The sequence below is a fragment of the Tamandua tetradactyla genome, chromosome 7 (assembly GCF_023851605.1).
Source record: "Tamandua tetradactyla isolate mTamTet1 chromosome 7, mTamTet1.pri, whole genome shotgun sequence".
Taxonomy (NCBI): domain Eukaryota; kingdom Metazoa; phylum Chordata; class Mammalia; order Pilosa; family Myrmecophagidae; genus Tamandua; species Tamandua tetradactyla.
Genome location: NC_135333.1, coordinates 78098491 through 78118794, shown reverse-complemented (window position 1 = coordinate 78118794; position 20304 = coordinate 78098491). Strand labels below are relative to the sequence as shown.

At 36.9% G+C, this 20304-nt stretch overlaps 1 protein-coding gene across 5 annotated transcripts in view; it reads right to left on the bottom strand.

Moving 5' to 3' along the window:
- PTPRO (protein tyrosine phosphatase receptor type O) overlaps window positions 1-20304 on the bottom strand; it is a 129618-nt gene that overhangs the window by 50334 nt on the left and 58980 nt on the right. For all 5 annotated transcript variants that reach the window (XR_013179572.1, XM_077170185.1, XM_077170184.1 and 2 more), the window contains 2 exons: window positions 13097-13248; window positions 11842-11962 (listed from right to left, as the gene is read on the bottom strand). Coding sequence is in view for 4 of the 5 variants with exons in the window: in XM_077170185.1 (XP_077026300.1) it covers window positions 11842-11962; window positions 13097-13248 (273 nt within the window). In the remaining variant the exon portion in view is untranslated. The remainder of the gene's footprint in view (window positions 1-11841; window positions 11963-13096; window positions 13249-20304) is intronic.

Below are 20304 nucleotides of genomic sequence, written 5' to 3'. Positions count from 1 at the left end.
AGTCTGACCTGGGCTGATGTGTGCCTCTTTGGAAGTAAGCACGCCAGTTGTTTTGGGAAGAGATGAATGATTTCTTAGGCTGAGTCTGAAATGTCTTCTTTTAAAAGGACATATTAGAATTGCTCCTCAGAGTGTGTCTCTTGGTCTAAGATCAGAATCCCTATGATGTCTATATCTTCCTTAGAGTGGGTAGAAAAAATTCAGTTTAACCAGCCAATTTGAACATTGCTCAAATCCTAACTTCCAGATATGACCTTTTAAAACAGCATTTCCAAATGCCTGTCATTTTTGCCTACTTGAATACCTCATTATGACCAAGCACTCCATGGTCAAAACTGAATTTGGCATCCTCCCCTTCCCACAAGTTCTACTTCTCAACTACTCCTGATCCTCTCCTGTTAGTCACCATTCTTTCAATTGCCTAACCCAAAATTTTGAGGCTCTCCTCTCAGTTCTCCACATTATATAGCGTATATTTCAACAATTCTTATCTCTCCTTTTATCTATTCCTTTTATTATTTTGCTTGTCCAGACATTTGTAATCACACTCATGGATCATTACAAAAGGTTTTTGCCCCTTTATCCTGCCTTTAATTTTTTCTTTCTTCATCTGGTCAATGATAACTTAAATCATCTTCTTAAAACATCATTTTACTCATGTTAAATCCTGTCTTTGCATTGTCTACAGTGTCAAATCCCAATATGGTGGGTTTTTAGGATCCTACTAAAGTGGCCTCATGCTACTCAGGTAGCCTCACCACCATCCCTACTGAACAGACATGCTGTTGCCTGGTAAAGCCAGTCTTTCCACAGACCTCTGTGCAGGCAACACTGTTTTTCAATTTATGTATTTCCCCTCAATCAGTGTACTTTTTCTTTTATTTTGCTCATCCTAAAATCAAGAAGAAGCCTTACCTCTTCTTTGAAACCTCATTTAATGACTGTCTCTCAATCCCTTCTCTGATTTTCTACCACCCTTTATTTCTTGTTTGATCTATGTGAAGAATCTTGACTCTATTGGATTTTACTAGATTCAAGAGCACGGACCATGTGTTATAAACTATTATGTCCTCCCCTTGAAAAATTCACCTGTGGGTACTCTATAAATCTTCTCAGTTGACTGATTTAAATCATGAATCAAGATTTGTGAGCCAGAAGGGTTAGGATTCAAGCATCAGGCAAGACTGGACACACCAAATTTTTTATATTCACTGCTTTCTTATGGTGAGCATGTTGGCAAAATCATCAGCTTTCAGTGACATAGTCAAATCCAGTTGTGAATTAATAATAAATGTTCTCAATGACCCAAGGAATATGACACGGATACAAGACTAGGAATTTCTTTGGTCATGCTGAGAATGTGGGCCTAGGCAGTAAGTAGGATCCTCAGGAAAATCTCCAAAGGGTCTCCAGATCTCTAACAGCCACAAAACAAATTTTCCTTTGCAGATGCTACATGGGGTTAACAGATTATCACAGAGTCTCTGCTCCCATTATCACCGCACTCTTTACTGAAAGATATATGAATATCAGCTTTGTAGGTCAAATCACCTTTTGAGTACTGTACAGGATCATTGTGATAGGTGTATTTTCCTAAATAAATTGAGGAGAAAGTTGATATGGCATTCCAAAAGGAAACAAAGTTATTACAAGATTTCATAAGTAGGGGGTGGGGGGCTTATAATTAAACTTGAGTTTCAAGACAACAACTTTTCCAGGGAATATATTAAAAGGTTAGAATTGTTTTGTCCAATGCAGTACCTACCAGCCACACACAGCTACGGAGCCCTTGAAATGTGGCCTGCACAAATTGAGGGAGTTCTGAAAGTGTGAAATGCAGACCAGTTTTCAAAGACTTGGTATGAAAAAAAGAATTAAAAATCTCATTACTAATTCTTTATATTGATTATGTATTCAAATAATACTACTTTGGATATATTGGGTTAAATAAGGTGTATTATTACATTTAATTTCACCTGTTTCTTTTTACTACTTTTAATGTGGCTACTAGAAAATTCAAAATTGTATATTTGTCTCTCATCATATTTTTTATTAGAATACACTAGGTTAGAACACTCTCTCCTGTCAGAGGGAAGCTGGGAGGAGAAGCCCACTGCTAATGTCTAGCTCCTGTCATAGGAAGGCAAGGTCAGATCAGCTCCATAGCCTAGAACTGCTTTGACAATTCATGTTTCCACATACAGGCAGAGGACTAAAAGTGTGGGTAATAGTTACCTATTGTTCGTGCAATTACACATAGTAGGGAATAGAATGACATGGAAAGCATTTTGATTGGTATTGTACCTAATTATTCAATATATCAAATATGGTCTAACACATAAAGGGAGAAGCGGGACAAACCCAATGATGTTATGAAGAATAAGTGGGCTAGAAGACAATGATCAGGTGAATGCTTTATATGATGTAAAGAGCCATGTAGATATTAATTATACAACATCTCCTGGTTATGTCTTTAAATGATGCTTTATATGATGTAAAGATATTGTAAATCTTAATCTCCTCCAAGTTCCCATGGGCCACGTCAAATTCTCTTTTGTTTAAAAGGACAGCAGACCGTGATATTTAATGCGAGGAAATTATGGATATGGGTAAAGGAGAGAGACACTATTAAAGACAAAAAACAAAAAACACGAGGTATATAAAGAAAGGTTGGTTTCTTTAGATACTATGATAACTTCCTAAAATTGCTGGTGCAATCAACTACTTGCCCTTTCCCCACTTCCCCTCTTCTTTCCCTCTCAATGCCTCTCCAGGCTTGGTTGGGAGCGCTACGTGATTTTATGAGAAAACCAAGCACCACGCACGGAACAAGGACAGAATGGAAATCTGTAATGCTGCCCCTACTGTTTAATTTAAATTGGATTATAAGGGGCTCAAGCTGCTGCCCGGGATCTCTGGGGAGTGAAAATGACCTTCATGAAGTACGAGCTGGTGTTGGATTTTTATTCTGTGTTCTGGTAGCAAATCTCTTCATTTCCTAGGACATTCCAATGGGAATAGTCAGGTGTATTATTTAGCCTTATAGCAGAAATAGAGGTATTTTTTTTGTTTAAAATCCATCTTTCTCAGATAGTTATTATATTGTTTCTTATTTTAATGAGACCTATTAATTTAGCTGCCTATAGTATGATAATGGGCTAAGATTATATATAGCTTCACCTGATTTATAGTTTATTCCTCTAAGCTTGTTGAGTCTTGTTGCAAATATGCAACCTTGCTAGTAAGGAGAATTCAGTATGGCAAACTCTATTTTCAGTCATAAACCTCACTGACAGCAAGTGGTAGTAACCTCTTCATATACCAAGGATGGTCTTTAAAATCAATATTATAGTAAATCTTTTAAATCCATTTTTACTTTCCTCAACTCAGGCAATTCTAATTTGAACAGTATTAACCATGTAACTTATATTCAACTTGGACAAAGAAAACATCTGCAACTTAAGTAGTACAAGTAACATAAATTATGCTCGATTTGGTAAAAAAAAATCTGCAAAAGAAAGCACTACTTGAAGAAGAAGGAAAAAAACAAGAGGTAGCGAAATTATTGAGTTACAATTGATATGCACTGAAATTAAGAGGAAGGGAATTTATATTAAACAACAGAAACCTTTGTTAGACCTGAAGTTATTTAGGCCTTTTCTCATGCTGATATATGGAGAATCTTTTCTTAGATACATTTAATAAGTAATTAGAACATTTTAAAATTACATTGGGGAATATGAAAAATAATCCAGGTAAATATTTAGTATCTGAGAAATGCATTAAATTATCCATAGACCCTTTTCATGTACAAATCACAAAATTTTCTCAGGAATTAGAAATGTCTGTCATTTCTATTATATTTTAAATAAATTCTTTAAGTCTTATGGGTACTAAGTATATTAACCCTATATTTGAATCATTGGGTAGGTTTAGAGTTTTTTGCAGCTCAAGTAATTGCTTAAGATAGAAAGTTTCAGAGAAAGCTCTCATTTAACATTATTTATTTTTGAAACAAAATATTTGACTGTCTTCTTTTTTGGTTCCAGGCATATGTGTTTTCATTTAGCAGTTTTATTTGGTTAGGAGTAATATATTGTAAAATTATTAAGAAAAGATGACTACTTTCGTTATTGCCTTTACTCTGAGCCCAGGTACAAGTTAAATACTAAAACTTGAAGAGATTAAATATTTTGTAGTCCGGCCCCTCATTTCATTGATGAGGCAACTGGAATCCAGAGTCTGAATCAATTGTCTAAGGTAACATGATTTGTCTGTGAGAGTAATGATTGAACTCCAAACTTCCTCACTCCTAGTTAAGGGTCCTTCTTACTATTCCTGGCTTCTTCCCTAAACATATGGGCATTTTTCATTCATTTCTATATAACTGGGATGGCGAGGTCTCTTCAAAAGCTCCTTTGCCCAGAAGATCAAATTCTCCAGGGTAGCATATGACCCTGCATTTGTTTGTGCCTTTAAACTACTGTCAGACTTCACAGTTACTGCCCTATGAGTCCATCACCCAGATCTTTCTAATACCTTGAAGAGAATGAGAGACTTGTAAACTATGCAGTCCCTTTATGGTGGGGAAAGGAAATACTTTTAAGGCAGTGCAAAAGATGTGTGTCATGGCTGTGGGCAGCTGGGGAACAGTAGTGGAACTCAGAACACAACAAGAAATGGAAAAGCATATTGAGAAGAGGTCTCAGTTAGTCACAGGTCCAGGAGCAGAGCCACAGTAATATGACTGGCAGCCTAAACTGGAAAATAATGCTTGCAGTGGCTGTTGGCCACATTGGTTTATATAAGTGTAGCATGGCAATTATGATTCTCTGGAAACCTAAAGTACGTGTGTGTTTTTATCTTACAAGGCTTCAATCAGAAGAAACCTGTATATTTGCTCTCTCACTCCAATCCTACTTCCCTACCCCACCAATGGCCATGTCCTCTCCTTTACTCAGATTCATCTAGTCTAAGGCCAAACCCTCCACTGCCACCCTGGATCCCATCTACTCTGGCCTCACCAAGGACATCACTCCAAGCCTGACCTCTAGCTATCCTGCTCCATCAATTTTACCTTCTCTGTTGAATCATTCCAATTAGCCTATAGACAAACCATATCTACCCTTCTTGAAAGAAAATAAACAAGAAAACAAAAACGACTAAACAAACAATATAAAACTCTTGCACCCCTTTATTCTTCAGCTCCTGCTCAATTTCATTACTTCCCTTTATGATAAAATCCCCCAAACCTTCTGGCTGTATTGAATTCTCTTCCTTCCATTCTCTCTGGAACTCCTCTTAATCAGGTTTTGCTTCACCTCTCTACCCTCAAGCCTTCCTCTCAAAATCACCCACGTCTTCTGTATTGCTAAGATTGGTGGTCAATTCACGTTACTCATCTTACTTGACTTATCAGCAGGCTTGACACATATCACTCCTTACTCACAAAAGCACTTTCTTCCCTTGGTGTCTAGGACATCACACTCTTCTGGGTTCCCTTCACCAGTCACTCCTTCTCGGTCCCTTTTGCTGGTTCCTCCTCACCAACTCTACTTCCTAAAGCCCCTGGGGTGCCACAGACTTAGTCCTTGGATATCCTCAGTTTGATTTCATTAATTCCTCAACAACCTCTCATCAACCCTCTTTTCTGACTATCTTCAAATTTATACCTACAGTCTTGAAGTCTCTTCTGAATCCAAGTTCCTTTATCTAACTGCTTGCTCAGTATTTGTTCTTTTATATTTAATAGACATATTCAAATGCTGACATAGTGAAAACAGAACTTCTGATCATCCCCCCGAAACTGCCTGTCCCAGTACCTTCCCCAGCTCAGTAGATAGCACCTCTGTCCTCCCAATTGCTCAGGCTCCTAATTTTGGTGTCGCCCTAGATTTCTTTCATTCATTCACAGACCATATCTAACTCCACCAGCAGATTCTCTCAGCTACATCTCCAAAATAAATCAAGCATGCAGTAAGTCTTTAATTTCAGCTCTTTCTTTTTCTGAAATGTAGGTGTTTAAGGCTACGAATTTCCCTCTTAGCATGACCTTCACTGCATAACATAAGTTTTGATATGATGTATTCTCGTTTCATTCATCTTGAGATATTTGCTGATTTCTCTTTGGCCCACTGATTGTTTAAGAGTGTATTGTTTAACTTTCATATATTTGTGAATTTTCCAATTCTCCGCCTGTTATTGATGTCCAGCTTCCTTCCGTTATGCTCAGAGAAAGTGCTTTGTCTAATTCTAATCCTTTTAAATGTATTGAGACTTGTTTTGTGACCCAACATGTAGTTTATCCTATAGAATGATCCGTGAGTTCTTGAGAAGAATGTATATAATACTGTTTTTGGGTGAAGAGTTCTGTATATGTCTGTTATGTAGCTCATTTATCATATTATTCAAATTCTCTGTTTCTGTATTAATCTTCTGTCTAGATGGTCTATCTAGTGATGAGAGGGATGTATTGATGTACCCAACTATTTTTGTAGAGACTTCTATTTCTACCTTTAGTTTTGCCAGTGTTTGCCCCATGTATTTTGGGGCACCATAAATTTCTATGATTGTTACTTCTTCTTGGTGGATTACATTTTCTATTAATATGTAGTGTTCTTCTTTGTCCTCTTGTAACAGTTTTGCATTTAAAATCTATTTTGTCCAATATTTGTGTAGCTACCCCAACTCTTTTCTGGTTACTGTTTCCAACCTTTCCCTTTCAACCAATTTGTGTCTTTAGGTCTAAAGTGAGTCTTTTGGAGACAACAAAAAGTTAGAGCATGCTTTTTATCCACTCTTCCAATCTGTGTCTACTGATGGGAGTTAATCCATTAAAATTCAATCTTATTACTCGAAAGGAGTACTTAATTCAACTCTTTTATCCTTTGGTTTTTATTTGTCCTATATTTTTTGTCTCTCACCCTTTTAGTTACCCTTACTGATAATATCCATTTCTACACTCTCCTAAAAGTCTCTCTCTTCTGTCTTTTCCTTTAAACCTGCAGAACTTCCTTTAGTAATTTCTGTAGGACAGGTTTCATGTTGACAAATCTGTCAGCTTTTGTTTATCTGTGAATATCTTAAACTCTCTCCTTTTTTAATGACAGTTTTGCTGGAAAAATAATTCTTGGCTGGCAGTTTTACTCTTTCATTACCTTAAATATATTATACCACTACTTTCCTGCCTGTATGGTTTCTGATGTGAAATCATCCTTTAGCTTTCTTGTGGTTTCCTTGTATGTATTAAATTACATCTTTCTTGCAGCTTTTAAGATCTTTTCTTCATCTGTGGCATTTGACATCCTGATTAGTATGAGTCTCAGGATGTCAGAGAAGGTCTATCAGGATTTATTCTGTTGGAGTATATTACGCCATTTAGACATGTATATTTATGTCTTCCATAAGAGTTGGGAAAATTTCAACCCAATCACTATTTCGTTAAATATTCTTTCTGCCCCTTTTCCCATCTCTTCTTCTTCTGGGACATCCATGACATGCGTGTTTGTATCCTTCATGCTGCCACTCAAATTCTGAGACCCTGTTCAACGTTTTCCATTCCTTACTCTATTTGTTCTTCTGTCTGTAAGGTTTTGATTGACCTGTCTCTGATGTTGCATGGCTTTAGTGTATTTTTAATCCCTTCTATGGTGCCTTTCATTCTCATAATTTTGGTTATGATTCTTTTTATACACTCAAATTCTTTATGCTCACACAATGCCTTTGTAATGATCTCTTAAACCATATTTTCCTTCATTTTTTTGAATTGATTTAGGAGATTTATTTGAACGTCTTTGATTAGTTATTCCAAATCTTCTGTGTTCTCCAACTTTTTAATTTGTTCCTTTGACTAAGCCATATCTCCCCGTTTCATGCATAGTATGTAATTTTTTGCTGATGTCTAAGCATCTGATACTTTTGATGTGTTTACTCTCATGGTTGTTTCTCTATCTTGCCTAGAGTTTTAATGTTGATTTAGCTTCTGTAAAGGATCTTCTTTGACACTTGATCCAATTTATTCTAGATCTTTAGAATTGCCAAAGTTTGATTAAAATGGGGTCAAGAACCCCTGAAGGGGGTGCAGACCAGTTCCAAAGGGCCCTGGGGAGAGGGCATGCATTTTAAAGATGCCAAAAAGACTTTAAATTTTTGCCTGCCTGAAGCTGTATTTTCCTGGGCGTCCCAGCAGATGATGCTCTTCAGCAAACTTTTCCCTGCAGTCCTAAAGAGGGAGTCTATTTTCCAACATGAATGATGTTGAAACAATGGCCAAGGGGATCCCTGTTCTGGGCAGGCTTGGACAGCAATTCAGAGCTGGAACCCAACAGTCTAAACCCAAGTATCAGAAGCTATGCTCAAGCACTCAATTTGCCTCTCATACCCTCAACTCTCAAATCAGAGTCAAACGTCAAGGGTGGGCAATGGGTGACGGTCGCTGTTACAGGAGCAACTATCTCACAGTTCTAGCTGCAGTTTCTCAGTCTCCCTGTCCTGCTCTTTCCTGGATGCTTTACATTTCTCCCCTAGTCTCCAAAGCCCCCAAATCATTGACTCAGACAGTTTTGTCTGCCTCTAGCACTTTTTATAGAAGATGTATGTCCTGCAGTTCTCCACCTCCTTTCCTAGAAGCTTCTTAGCCCATGCAATTTTGGTCTTAGCTTTCAAAACAGCATTTTGATTTGAACAAGCCCTGAAAATCTGTGTGCCAAAGTTGTATTTATCTGCAAAAGGAAATGGACATGACTTCTACATATACCACATAAATGCTGTGAAGAAACAAAATGGCTAGAATGAAAGTTCTGTAAAACAAAAAATAACTGCAATTCAGTTATTACTCAAGCAAACATTATTTCAGTTTTCTGAAAGGTGAAACTTGTTTTGATTAAATATTAACAGGAATACTATCTTCAGCCTTTAGGCATGCAATTTCAATTTAATTTGACAGGTATTTATTGAGCATCTCTTGTCCAGAAGGCATTGTGTTATAAAAAATTCAAAGACCAAATAGACCACAATAACATGATTGATGGAATAGGAAATAGAACTTGTGATGAAAGACTAAAAAGTAGGGTTGTTTAGCTTTCAGGAAAAAAATAAGGCTAAGGACAGGCACATTGTATATCGATTGTCTAATTTTCAGAAAGGAACAAGATAGAGGCAATAATCTTTTTGCTACTAATATAGGTGTGGCAAAGTTTCTTGCTTCTAAGGTTTATGATGTACTAGAGTTAATCTCTACAATAACTTTTCTTGCTTTACATAAGAACTTTGTAAGCTGGTTTAAGTACTCCGACTTTTAACAGGGAGATATGGAGGTACAAAACTACATGATAAGTTTGGGATCAAGGTTTTCACTCATGCTCCTATGCGGGTATAATTGTTTCAGTTCATGACTGTAGTCCAAATTTCCGAGGTACCATAGCTGATTCATAATGTCATATAAAAATAAAAGCGAAGCCTGCAATAGGCCCACTGAATGCTAGCTTTGTCAGATTGCCTCTGAACTTGCATTTTAAGGGATATTGGAAAACTAAATGAATCGGAAATAGTAGCCAGGACCTGAGAAACACTTAAATTAACCAGGAATAATAAAGTTTCAGAAAGGAAAGGCATGGAAAATATGAGTATAATGTTTAAGTTACTGCAATTAGTTTTGATCTGAACTTCATATCCACAGAGTGCATAATCAGAGACGATGGTTGGAATTGGTAGACAGGCAATGTTTTTCTTAATAGAAGGGATAAAGCTTATGCAGCATTGGATGTTAGTGGTCTGCATAATCCTAGAATGCAAGTATGGACTGCTAGGCAAGAACAGGTTTCCCGCAGGGCCTGGAAGGTTACAACTCTACCAGTGATAACCGAAAGGACTTAGCAAGTCTTCCTAAAGTTAGCCCAGGAGCAGTACTGCACCCTTGAGAGGGTTTTGGAAATTGGTTTTAGTCGTCATAACCAAAGGAGGAATGTTTTTAGGACGTCTGTACTTTAGTTATGACCACTATTCAAAATTCCTAGATATTCCGCAAGGATCAGGAATTCCAAAACCAAAAAACCGTCCCACGTCCTACATGACTTTCAAAGTTGCACCAGAATAAACCCACCACAATATAAGTTTCTAGTACTTTACCATAGAAGAATATTGAAAAGCTTTTCCAAGAAGTTAAGCAAAATAGCTGTCATGGAGTGAACTGCTTAAATGGATTAAAATATCGTTTTCAAATGACTGATTAAGTAACGTTCTCTGCCACAGGAACTATTCGATATATCATTCATTTCCAGCACCATATTTAATTTTAAAGGGTTTCAGTGCAAGAATGCGGTTTTTGCTATGTGGCAATGGAGATGAAAATATCGTGAAGAAAAGAGTTGAGAATCAGTGTCTTATGCATGTAATTATGGAGAAATGCAACCAGTGGGTACATTGAGAGAAGACTAAGACTTGTTTTGTTTGGGATTTTCTATGCGTTTTCCGAAAGTACATCACTGACAACAATGTTGCTCAAATGGTATTTAAGCTGCCGAAAAACAAACAAACCCACTCCTGCATGAGTGTTTAGCTGTCATATGCACACACGTAAGTACAGAAATGATCTGAGAGTCTTCTGAACAAACTCAGACACATATCATAAATAAGCAGATATCTGAAACAGAGATGTCAATAAATTTCAATAAATATTTTGAAAATGTTTTTATTATTGCCGTTCTTTATAGTTCCAACTTCTGAAATTAAAAAATGATGAGACCTCTGCTGTGAAAATTACATTTTGAAATTATGCATTTATGTTTGGGTTACCACTCTTACACTCACATTATCCCAAGAGGTCTACCACACCACTTTTTGCCAATCCATCATCAGTTGCCTGCTGCTGATTGTAGGATACAGTTTTTGAGGATGTTTTTATTAAGTATTAGAAATTAAATGTACTCTTCAATACATGGAAGTTTTTTCAATGTTGCAAATGTGTTTTGTGTTCCATAAGTGTCACTTCCCACTTGCACGTCATAACAGAATTATTTTGACACTAAATTACATAATAAGTTCGAGTTCATCTGCAAGAATACTTTCCTTATTTTCCCTCATTCCTAGTCTATTATTTTTCTTGGCTTGTTACCTCCACTTCAGGTAAGGTTATTTTCCTCATTCTATCATCATATGTAAATACACTAGTCTGTAATTATTTATATTAACTCCAGTGTTTACTCTAAGGTTCCGCTGTTTCTATGCTTGCTTATTTATTTATTATTGATTGGTTAATTAATTAATTAATTAATTAATAATATTAATTTGTTTAATTGTTCATTCTTTCATTTACTTTGTACTTTTTTGTGTAGAAAGACTTCTGATCTTTCTACTTCTTGTAGAAACTTGTTCATTTTAATTATATGCATGCATCAGGAAATATCATTATGTCTTTTAGAATATTTGTGCTGGACCATATACATATGACTTATATCAAATCGTTTTTTTTAAAACAGTATGTAGGTTATTTTATATATGAATTTCAATTTATTGTACAATATTTATAAGGCTGTGAACACTGCAACAGGTCATCTCTAAGGTTCTTTCATTGTCCCTAAGAATTCCTTGGCTCTTGTGTGAATTCTCCTGTATCTCAGAACATACATCCCACTCGCAGAAACTCATTCTAAGTGGAAGGTACTCTTTTCATGGTATAAATGCCTATTTTCTCCTTATAAAAGAAAATTGGCCAATTTTTTTCTGTGATCATTTTCTTGAGTTGAGGAGTCCATGCTAAATCAAGAGATGCAAACACAGTTCTCCTGGCAAGATTATTTTCACACACACACACCCTTCTCCCAGTCTCCACAAATGCCCTCTTACCTAGCTTGACAAGGCGGAGCATAGAGGTATTGCTTCCTCTTTCAGTGCAAGCAGTTACTGAGAGGTTGTAAATGTCTCCTGGAGGCAGGCTGAGAATTGCAGTCATGACATTTCGTGTCACCTGCAAGAGCATGAGAATCAAGGGTTTAAATCTCTAATGAACTTCAGCCAGCCCACCACTGCCCAACAGCTACAGGATTACGGCTGACATTTCCTCGCTGTACTGGGCTGCAATCGTAATTGATTACAAACCTATGGATATATTTTTTTCCCTGAAAATTACATCAATTCCTGTAAGGTGGCCTTAAAAATGCATAATACACATCAGATGGAACAATTGTGTGAGTAATATCCTTGTTTAGAAAAGGTACTACTCTGATATGTTTCCTCATATGCATAGCGCACTTTAGGAAAGGTAAATTGGTGGGCTACTCTGTCCTGGCTGAGAAGCTCAGAGTGAAGCCCAGCCATGTCTATAAGCAAAAGCCTCCTAATTAAAGGCTAGGCTCCCCAGCTTCCCAGAGAGCTAGATGGAACCATGTGACTGATTCTGACCATTGGGTTGTACGGGGAAGTCACCCCAGCAGCTTATAGTTCAGTTCATGTCCTCTAAGTCCTTGACCTCTACTTCCTCTCTTTTCCCCTTCCTGTAGGGTAGAATTTGGGTGTAATAAGGATGAAGTTTCACCTATGTAGATGAGCGCTATGCATGGCGGCAGAGGGAGCAACAAGACAAGGAACAGGGACCCCTGGATAACTCCTTAGAACAGGCCCCTTGTTAATTCTGGGCTCTCACGAGACATATACTTCTACTTTGTTTGAACCACTTTTTGCTATAGTAGCTTAGCCTGTACCCTAAGTAACACAATGTTTTAAAAGGCTTAATAAACTGGGAGAAAATAATCAGCATTGCCAATGTACCCGATTATTTAAGTTTCAGTGATAGCTGGTGAAAACACTGAAATATATTAACTGTAGTTTCCTTGAAAGTGTTTGGCATCATAAAGAAAAAACTCAAATCATAATTTTAAATTGAAATAAATTAATCGTTAAAGCTATTATAGCACACTATTAAAGATTAAAAGGTAAGCTCCATAAAAAGAAGAATTTAATTTTTATCTCCAGAGCCTTAAACAGTGCCAATGGGCACACAAACATTTGCTTAATGAGTCAGTAAATGTTTACTTAATGGTTTTCAGTATGTTCATGCAAATAAATGTTCATATACTCAATCCTGGGATTCAAAAAAACATACACTTTTTTTAATTTTCTTCTTTCCTTCAGCAACAATCATCCAGTGAAGCATTCTAGAGTGGGAGAGATCAGTTGTGTCATCTCCATATGTCCAGCTGATATATAAAAGGCTGTTGAAATATTCCACAGAAGTGATTTCTGGAGCCACTGGAGCTACAAGAGAGGAAAAAGGCACAATTTACTATAATTAATATTTACTAGGGTGGTGCGACAGTGGCTCAGTGGCCAAATTCTCGCCTGCCATGCCGGAGACCTGGGTTCGATTCACGGAGCCTTCCCATGTCAAAAAAAAAAAAAAAAAAATTTACTAAATACTTATCAGTATAGCATGAAATCCCACACGGGGTTCATTTAGAGAATTAAATCTCATGCCCACATGATGGTCCCGGACACTGCTGGAACTTTAGTGATGCAGTAAAGGTACGGGGGGGGGGCACTTGCTTCGTGGGACCCCACCTTGTATGGTTCAGTCATAGGACAGCAAGCCCCATCCATATCCGAGGACCTCGAAAGTCTTTTATACAGGTTTTGTAGTTACAAGTTCACTAAAATATTTACTTGTTTGGTATACCAGTTGCATCAATTAATATTAATAGGCATTGGTGATGTTGGAAACTTTGCGGTCCAGTAAAATTAAATCTCTTATATTATGGCACAATGAAGATATTTACGGGAATAAAAGACAGTAGGACAGAAGGGCAGATAATTAGAAGAGAACTCCACTATTAGTAGAAGAGAACAGAAATATTCTTTCCATAAAATAACAAGGTAATATGATGTACCTAGAACAGCGCTTTGCAGAAGATAAGTTTTAATACATGTTGCTGTGGCAAGTAGTAAGGAAGGAAAGGAGCAGATTTTTTTTTTTTGTCATGCAACAAAGTTAAAATCTTTCTAACACTAAGCTTATTAATTTACTTTACATTATTACTTATTTAAACCTTCAAGCTTCACTCACTGGGGAGGAGAGTTCACCCTAAGCTTTATAATATATGATCTCTAAAGCCATACCATGTTTTAGTGGCTTTTTTTTTTTTTTTTGGTATGCAGTTGTGGTGGGGATCACATTTCATTCTTTTTTCATATGAGTATCCCATTATTGTAGTGCTATTTGTTGAATTTTTTTTTTTTTTTGGGTGGGTGTTAGTGCACTGGCTAGGAATCGAACCTGGGTCTCCTGCATGGTAGGTAAGAATTCTACCACTGAACTACACTTGCACCCCTTTTTAGATTTTTAAAAAAGATTTTAAGAAACAAATGGACAGCTGAATTTAAAATACAATGTGTATGTTGGTTTGAAGACAAAGCAAGTGTTCAATATTTTAGTTGATTTTGATGTACCTAGAACCGTGATGTATCTAGAACAGTACATCTAGCACAAAATCAGCTAAAATATTTGGAGGAAAATTTCCATATATTATAAAAAATCTTTTGTTTAACATGGTGCTAATATTCATAACAACTTTGGTTTTATGAAAAATTATTTACTGAAGAGATCTGTAATACATAAAGTAAAAAGCATTTCTGTTAATTGTGAAACAGGTGTAGCATTTTATTATGTTTGACAATAAAATCTTCAGGTATAAATAAGCTATCTAGTAAGTAGCTCAAACATACATCATATTTCAGAAAATTCTAATAAAGGGAAATAATCTTGGCTTCTTTATATCCTGTTAATATATCCATATGCACTTCATCATGTACAAACACCTATGCATTTATTTCCTCAAGTGATAGTTTTCTCACCATATTCGAAATCTAGTAAGGACAGAAAACTAAAAAAAAAAAAATCACAAAACCCTAAATACAAATCTCCATTTTACAGGGATTTGTTCTTTAGGTTTTTATATTCAAGTTGTTGCTTTAAAATTTGGCACATTACTGAAAGGCCACAAGATGTCACTATTTGTTTATTAATCATTGTTTGGTAGCTTGGCATAATTACTCTGAACTTGCCTTGCCAATAAAGTTACTTAACAGAGATAGCCAACTTGAGGTTCTAAGAAATTACATCTGATCCAAATATTTTGTTCTTATTTCCTGTCATACCACACAATTTGGAAATTTGGATTAAAATTCAAAGTATAGGAAATTAAAGCATGAGATTAGAAAATTAATCCTTATTTACTTTAAAATTGAAATGAGGGAACAAAGGGCAAAAACAAAAAATGCCACTAGAATTTCAACTGGTTTAAAGTATAAAAATAAAAGCTGTCACATATATTTTAATATTTATTTATGTTACATAACTTAATTCCCATACTATCTTGTAAGGTATTATTCCCATTTTATAGATGTGAGAGACAATCTGGGTTGACATGCTTAGATAAGACTCTAGACCACTGGTGTCAGCATTACCTAGCTATTTGTCCCTGGAAAAGATAAGAAATTCTCAAAGGTCAATTTATTGGAGACAGACTTCTCATTTAAGCAAATAGCTCACTTATTAGCCATAGTTTACTTATCCAGACTCGCTAAGGCCACTTAGATTTTTTGCCCAATCCCAGTGAATTTCCTGCCTTGGAAGGCCTGCCTTAAACCACTGGAGTCCAGAGCCCCAAACTCTATTAATATTTTTATTCTTGATATCCTGCTTCTGAGGTACGGCAAAGACCGTCAAGGCGGTGTTTCTTCTTTACTAGTATGAGTTCTAAAACACTTAGTTTTGCTCTAAGTTGTCAGCTAATATTCTGGGGAGTCCTACCAATGATGAAATAAAACCTCAGGATCATTACAATAATTTGTTCAAAGTTCTATGTCTATAAAGTAGCAGAGCCAATCCAGGGTGCGGATGCTAAAAATGGGTTCTTTCTAGCAATCCCACCTGCCTTGTCTGAGAAGGAAAGAACATTCTCATTTAATCTGAATAAAGTTAAACTGTGTGAATTATTGAAATAGTGAATTATAATTAAGTGATGATGGATAATCAAGGGCCTAACACAAGGCTTTTTCCCTTTTTGGTATTCTATGATTTTATTATTAATATTAATAATATCATTATTATTCTATATCATCAACCTCTGGAAAAAAGGGAGCTCTGGACATTGGCTAGTAAAGAAAATGATGTACTATGTAAGTTGATAATATAAGAATGTATATATGATTAATTTTTTCACTTTTTTTTATTGAAAATTTCAACAGAGTAAAACTTGATGTCCACTAAGGAACACATTTTACCAAAATCATTCTTCATCTGTGCAATATTTTTATCCTCTCTAGTCTCAGTACACATCTAACTCGAGAGTCTTGTGGTTCAACGTAGGTTCTTGACAAGTCTTGGTTCAAATAGCAAGAGTTAGCGTTTGCTTGATGAATGCCTGCATTTCACAGCTGTCTCTGATTCCTGCCAGTGCAGCTGCACAATTTAAGGTTCCCAGGAACCCAGACTAACATTTTTTTTTCTTAACATGGGCAGGCACCAGAAATTGAACCCAGGTCCCTGGCATGGCAGGCGAGACTCTGCCAGTGAGTCACTGTGGCCCACCCCCTAGACTAACATTTTTTGAGTACTGAAATTTTGAGCCATGTATTTTGCTCATTAGTCTATTTAATTGTGATGTAATAATAGAGTATAGGTGGCAGATAATGATAATAGTAGGTAGATACTATAATTGTTATTTCACACATGACAAAACTGAAGCTTAGAAAAGTTAACTTGCTCAGGGTTATATGTACAACCGTGGTTCAAACCCAGGTCTATATTCCTCCAAAGCCTATTTAGCTCCTGCATAGATAACTCTATAGTTGGCCTGTAACTTTTTAAATGGCTTAATTAATAAGGAAATGGGGAGGAGGGGCCAAGATGGTGGCTTAGCAAGGTGCACGTTTTAGTTTGTCCTCCAGAACAACTACTAAATAACCAGAAACAGTACAGAACAGCTCCCGGGGCCACGAAAGTAACGGGACACACAGCATATCCCAGTCTGGACCAGCTGGACTGGCTGTGAGCCCCCCCAGAACCGTGAGTTCCCCAAGCTGTGGTGGCTGGTGCCCGGCACCCCTCCCCCACAGGTGGCTTCCCAGAGGGAAAGGAAAAACACTCTAACTGTAGCAGGGACTGAGTCCAACCAAACACCAATTGTGGCATTAATTAACAAATTCTGACTACTAAAAATAGGCTCCCAATCAGGCGAACCTGGTCAAGGCAGAGGTCGCTTATTGGGCTAACTGAAAAAGAGGAAAGGGGACGAAACGGAGGTTTTTGTGGCTGTTTCTATGGAGGCTTTGGCTGCCTCTGAATTCAGCAGCAGGACTACTCAGGCTGCAACTGCCCCAGACATAGGCAGAAACAGACTGCTTTCAGGGCTGTGTCTCACCTGTGCCTTCCCCAGGGGAGGGGTGAAGCCCAACTCAGGTGGAATCCCTCTCTCAAGGAATTCAGACCCCAGGGCTTGGCAATTTGAAGCCATTAAAACCAGCCTACAACCTCTCCTCCATCTCCACCACGCCCCCAGCAGGGAGAGCCTTCCAAACTTAAAGGTGCTACAACATCTTTTGCTGGTGGGACCCACAGGCAGACAAGCGCCACATACTGGGCAGGATAAGAAAAACAGAGCCCAGAGACTTCACAGGAAAGTATTTTAAACTGCTGGGTCTCACCCTCAGGGAAAACTGACGCGGGTGACTCCTTCCCCCTGATAGGAGTCCAGTATAGTCTGGGAAAACCTTGCTGGATTCTATATTACTTATGTAGACCCTCCTAAGGGTGGGGAGGGAAAAGGCACCTTACAAGCAGGGCAAGAAACAAGAAAACAAGAACTGAAAATTTATCCTCTATTAAACAAAACCTAAGCTAGAGGTCCAGAAAAAGCTGAACTGAAGGTCAAAGAACAGATAGGCAACAAACTCATCTAGCAAGAAAACCCTAGGTAAGAGAAGTGAAAGCAATCACAAGAATAAACTAATTAAGGTAATTAAAAGTCTAGACACCAACAAAAAATAACAAATCACACCAGGGAAATTGAAGATATGGCCCAGTCAAAGGAACAGACCAATAGTTCAAATGAGATACAGGAGCTGAAACAGTTAATTCAGAATATACGAACAGACATGGAAAACCTCATCAAAAACCAAATCAATGAATTGAGGGAGGACATGAAGAAGGCAAGGAATGAACAAAAAGAAGAGATGGAAAGTCTAAAAAAAACAAATCACAGAACTTATGGGAATGAAAGGTACAGTAGAAGAGATGAAAAAAACAATGGAAACCTACAACGGTAGATTTCAAGAGACAGAGGTTAGGATTAGTGAACTGGAGGATGGAACATCTGAAATCCAAAAAGAAACAGAAACTATAGGGAAAAGAATGGAAAAATATGAGCAGAGACTCAGGGAACTGAATGATAATATGAAGCGCACAAATATATGTGTTGTGGGTGTCCCGGAAGGAGAAGAGAAGGGAAAAGGAGGAGAAAAACTAATGGAAGAAATTATCACTGAACATTTCCCAACTCTTATGAAAGACCTAAAATTACAGATCCAAGATGTGCAGTGCACCCCAAAGAGAATGGATCTAAACAGACGTTCTTCAAGTCACTTACTAGTCAGAATGTCAGAGGTCAAAGAGAAAGAGAGGATCTTGAAAGCAGCAAGAGAAAAGCAATCCATCACATACAAGGGAAACCCAATAAGACTAAGTGTAGATTTCTCAGCAGAAACCATGGAGGCGAGAAGTGAGTGGGATGATATATTTAAATTACTAAAAGAGAAAAACTGCCAACCAAGAATTCTATACCCAGAAAAATTGTCTATCAAAAATGAGGGAGAAATTAAAACATTTTCAGACAAAAAATCACCGAGAGAATTTGTAACCAAGAGACCAGCTCTGCAAGAAATACTAAAGGGAACACTAGAGACAGATATGAAAAGAGAGAAGAGAGAGGTGTGGAGAAGAGTGTAGAAAGAAGGAAAATTAGATATGACATATAAAATACAAAAGGCAAAATGGTAGAAGAAAGTACTACCCATACAGTAATAACACTACATGTTAATGGATTGAACTCCCCAATCAAAAGACATAGACTGGCAGAATGGATTAAAAAACAGGATTCTTCTATATACTGTCTACAGGAAACACATCTTAGACCCAAAGATAAACATAGGTTGAAAGTGAAAAGTTGGGAAAAGATATTCCATGCAAATAACAGCCAGAAAAGAGCAGGAGTAGCTATACTAATATCCAACAAATTAGACTTCAAATGTAAAACAGTTAAAAGAGACAAAGAAGGATACTATGTACTAATAAAAGGAACAATTCAATATGAAGACATAGCAATCATAAATATTTGTGCATAGAACCAGAATGTCCCAAAATACATGAGGCAAACACTGAAAAGGGAAATAGACACATCTACCACAATAGTTGGAGATTTCAATTCCCCACTCTCATCAATGGACAGAACATCTAGACAGAAGATCAATAAAGAAACAGAGAATTTGAATATTACAATAAATGAGCTAGACTTAACAGACATTTATAGGACATTACACCCCACAACAGCAGGATACACCTTTTCCTCAAGTGCTCATGGATCATTCTCAAAGATAGACCATATGCTGGGTCACAAAGCAAGTCTCAGTAAATTTAAAAAGATTGAAATCATACACAACACTTTCTCAGATCATAAGGAATGAAGTTGGAAATCAATAATAGGCAGAGTGCCAGAAAATTCACAAATATGTGGAGGTTCAACAACACACTCTTAAACAACCAGTGGGTCAAGGAAGAAATTACAAGAGAAATCAGTAATTACCTCGAGGCAAATGAAAATGAAAACACAACATATCAAAATTTATGGGATGCAGCAAAGGCAGTGCTAAGAGGGAAATTTATTGCCCTAAATGCATATCAAAAAAGAAGAAAAGGCAAAAATTCAGGAATTAACTGCCCACTTGGAAGAACTGGAGAAAGAACCGCAAACTAACCCCAAAGCAAGCAAAAGGAAAGAAATAACAAAGATTAGAGCAGAAATAAATGAAATTGAGAACATGAAAACAATTGAGAATATCAATAAGACCAGAAGTTGGTTCTATGAGAAAATCAATAAGATTGATGGGCCCTTATCAAGATTGACAAAAAGAAGAAGAGAGAGGATGCAAATAAATAAGATCAGAAATGGAAGAGGAGACAACCACTGACCCCACAGAAATAAAGGAGGTAATAACAGGATACTATGAACAACTTTATGCCAATAAATACAACAATGTAAA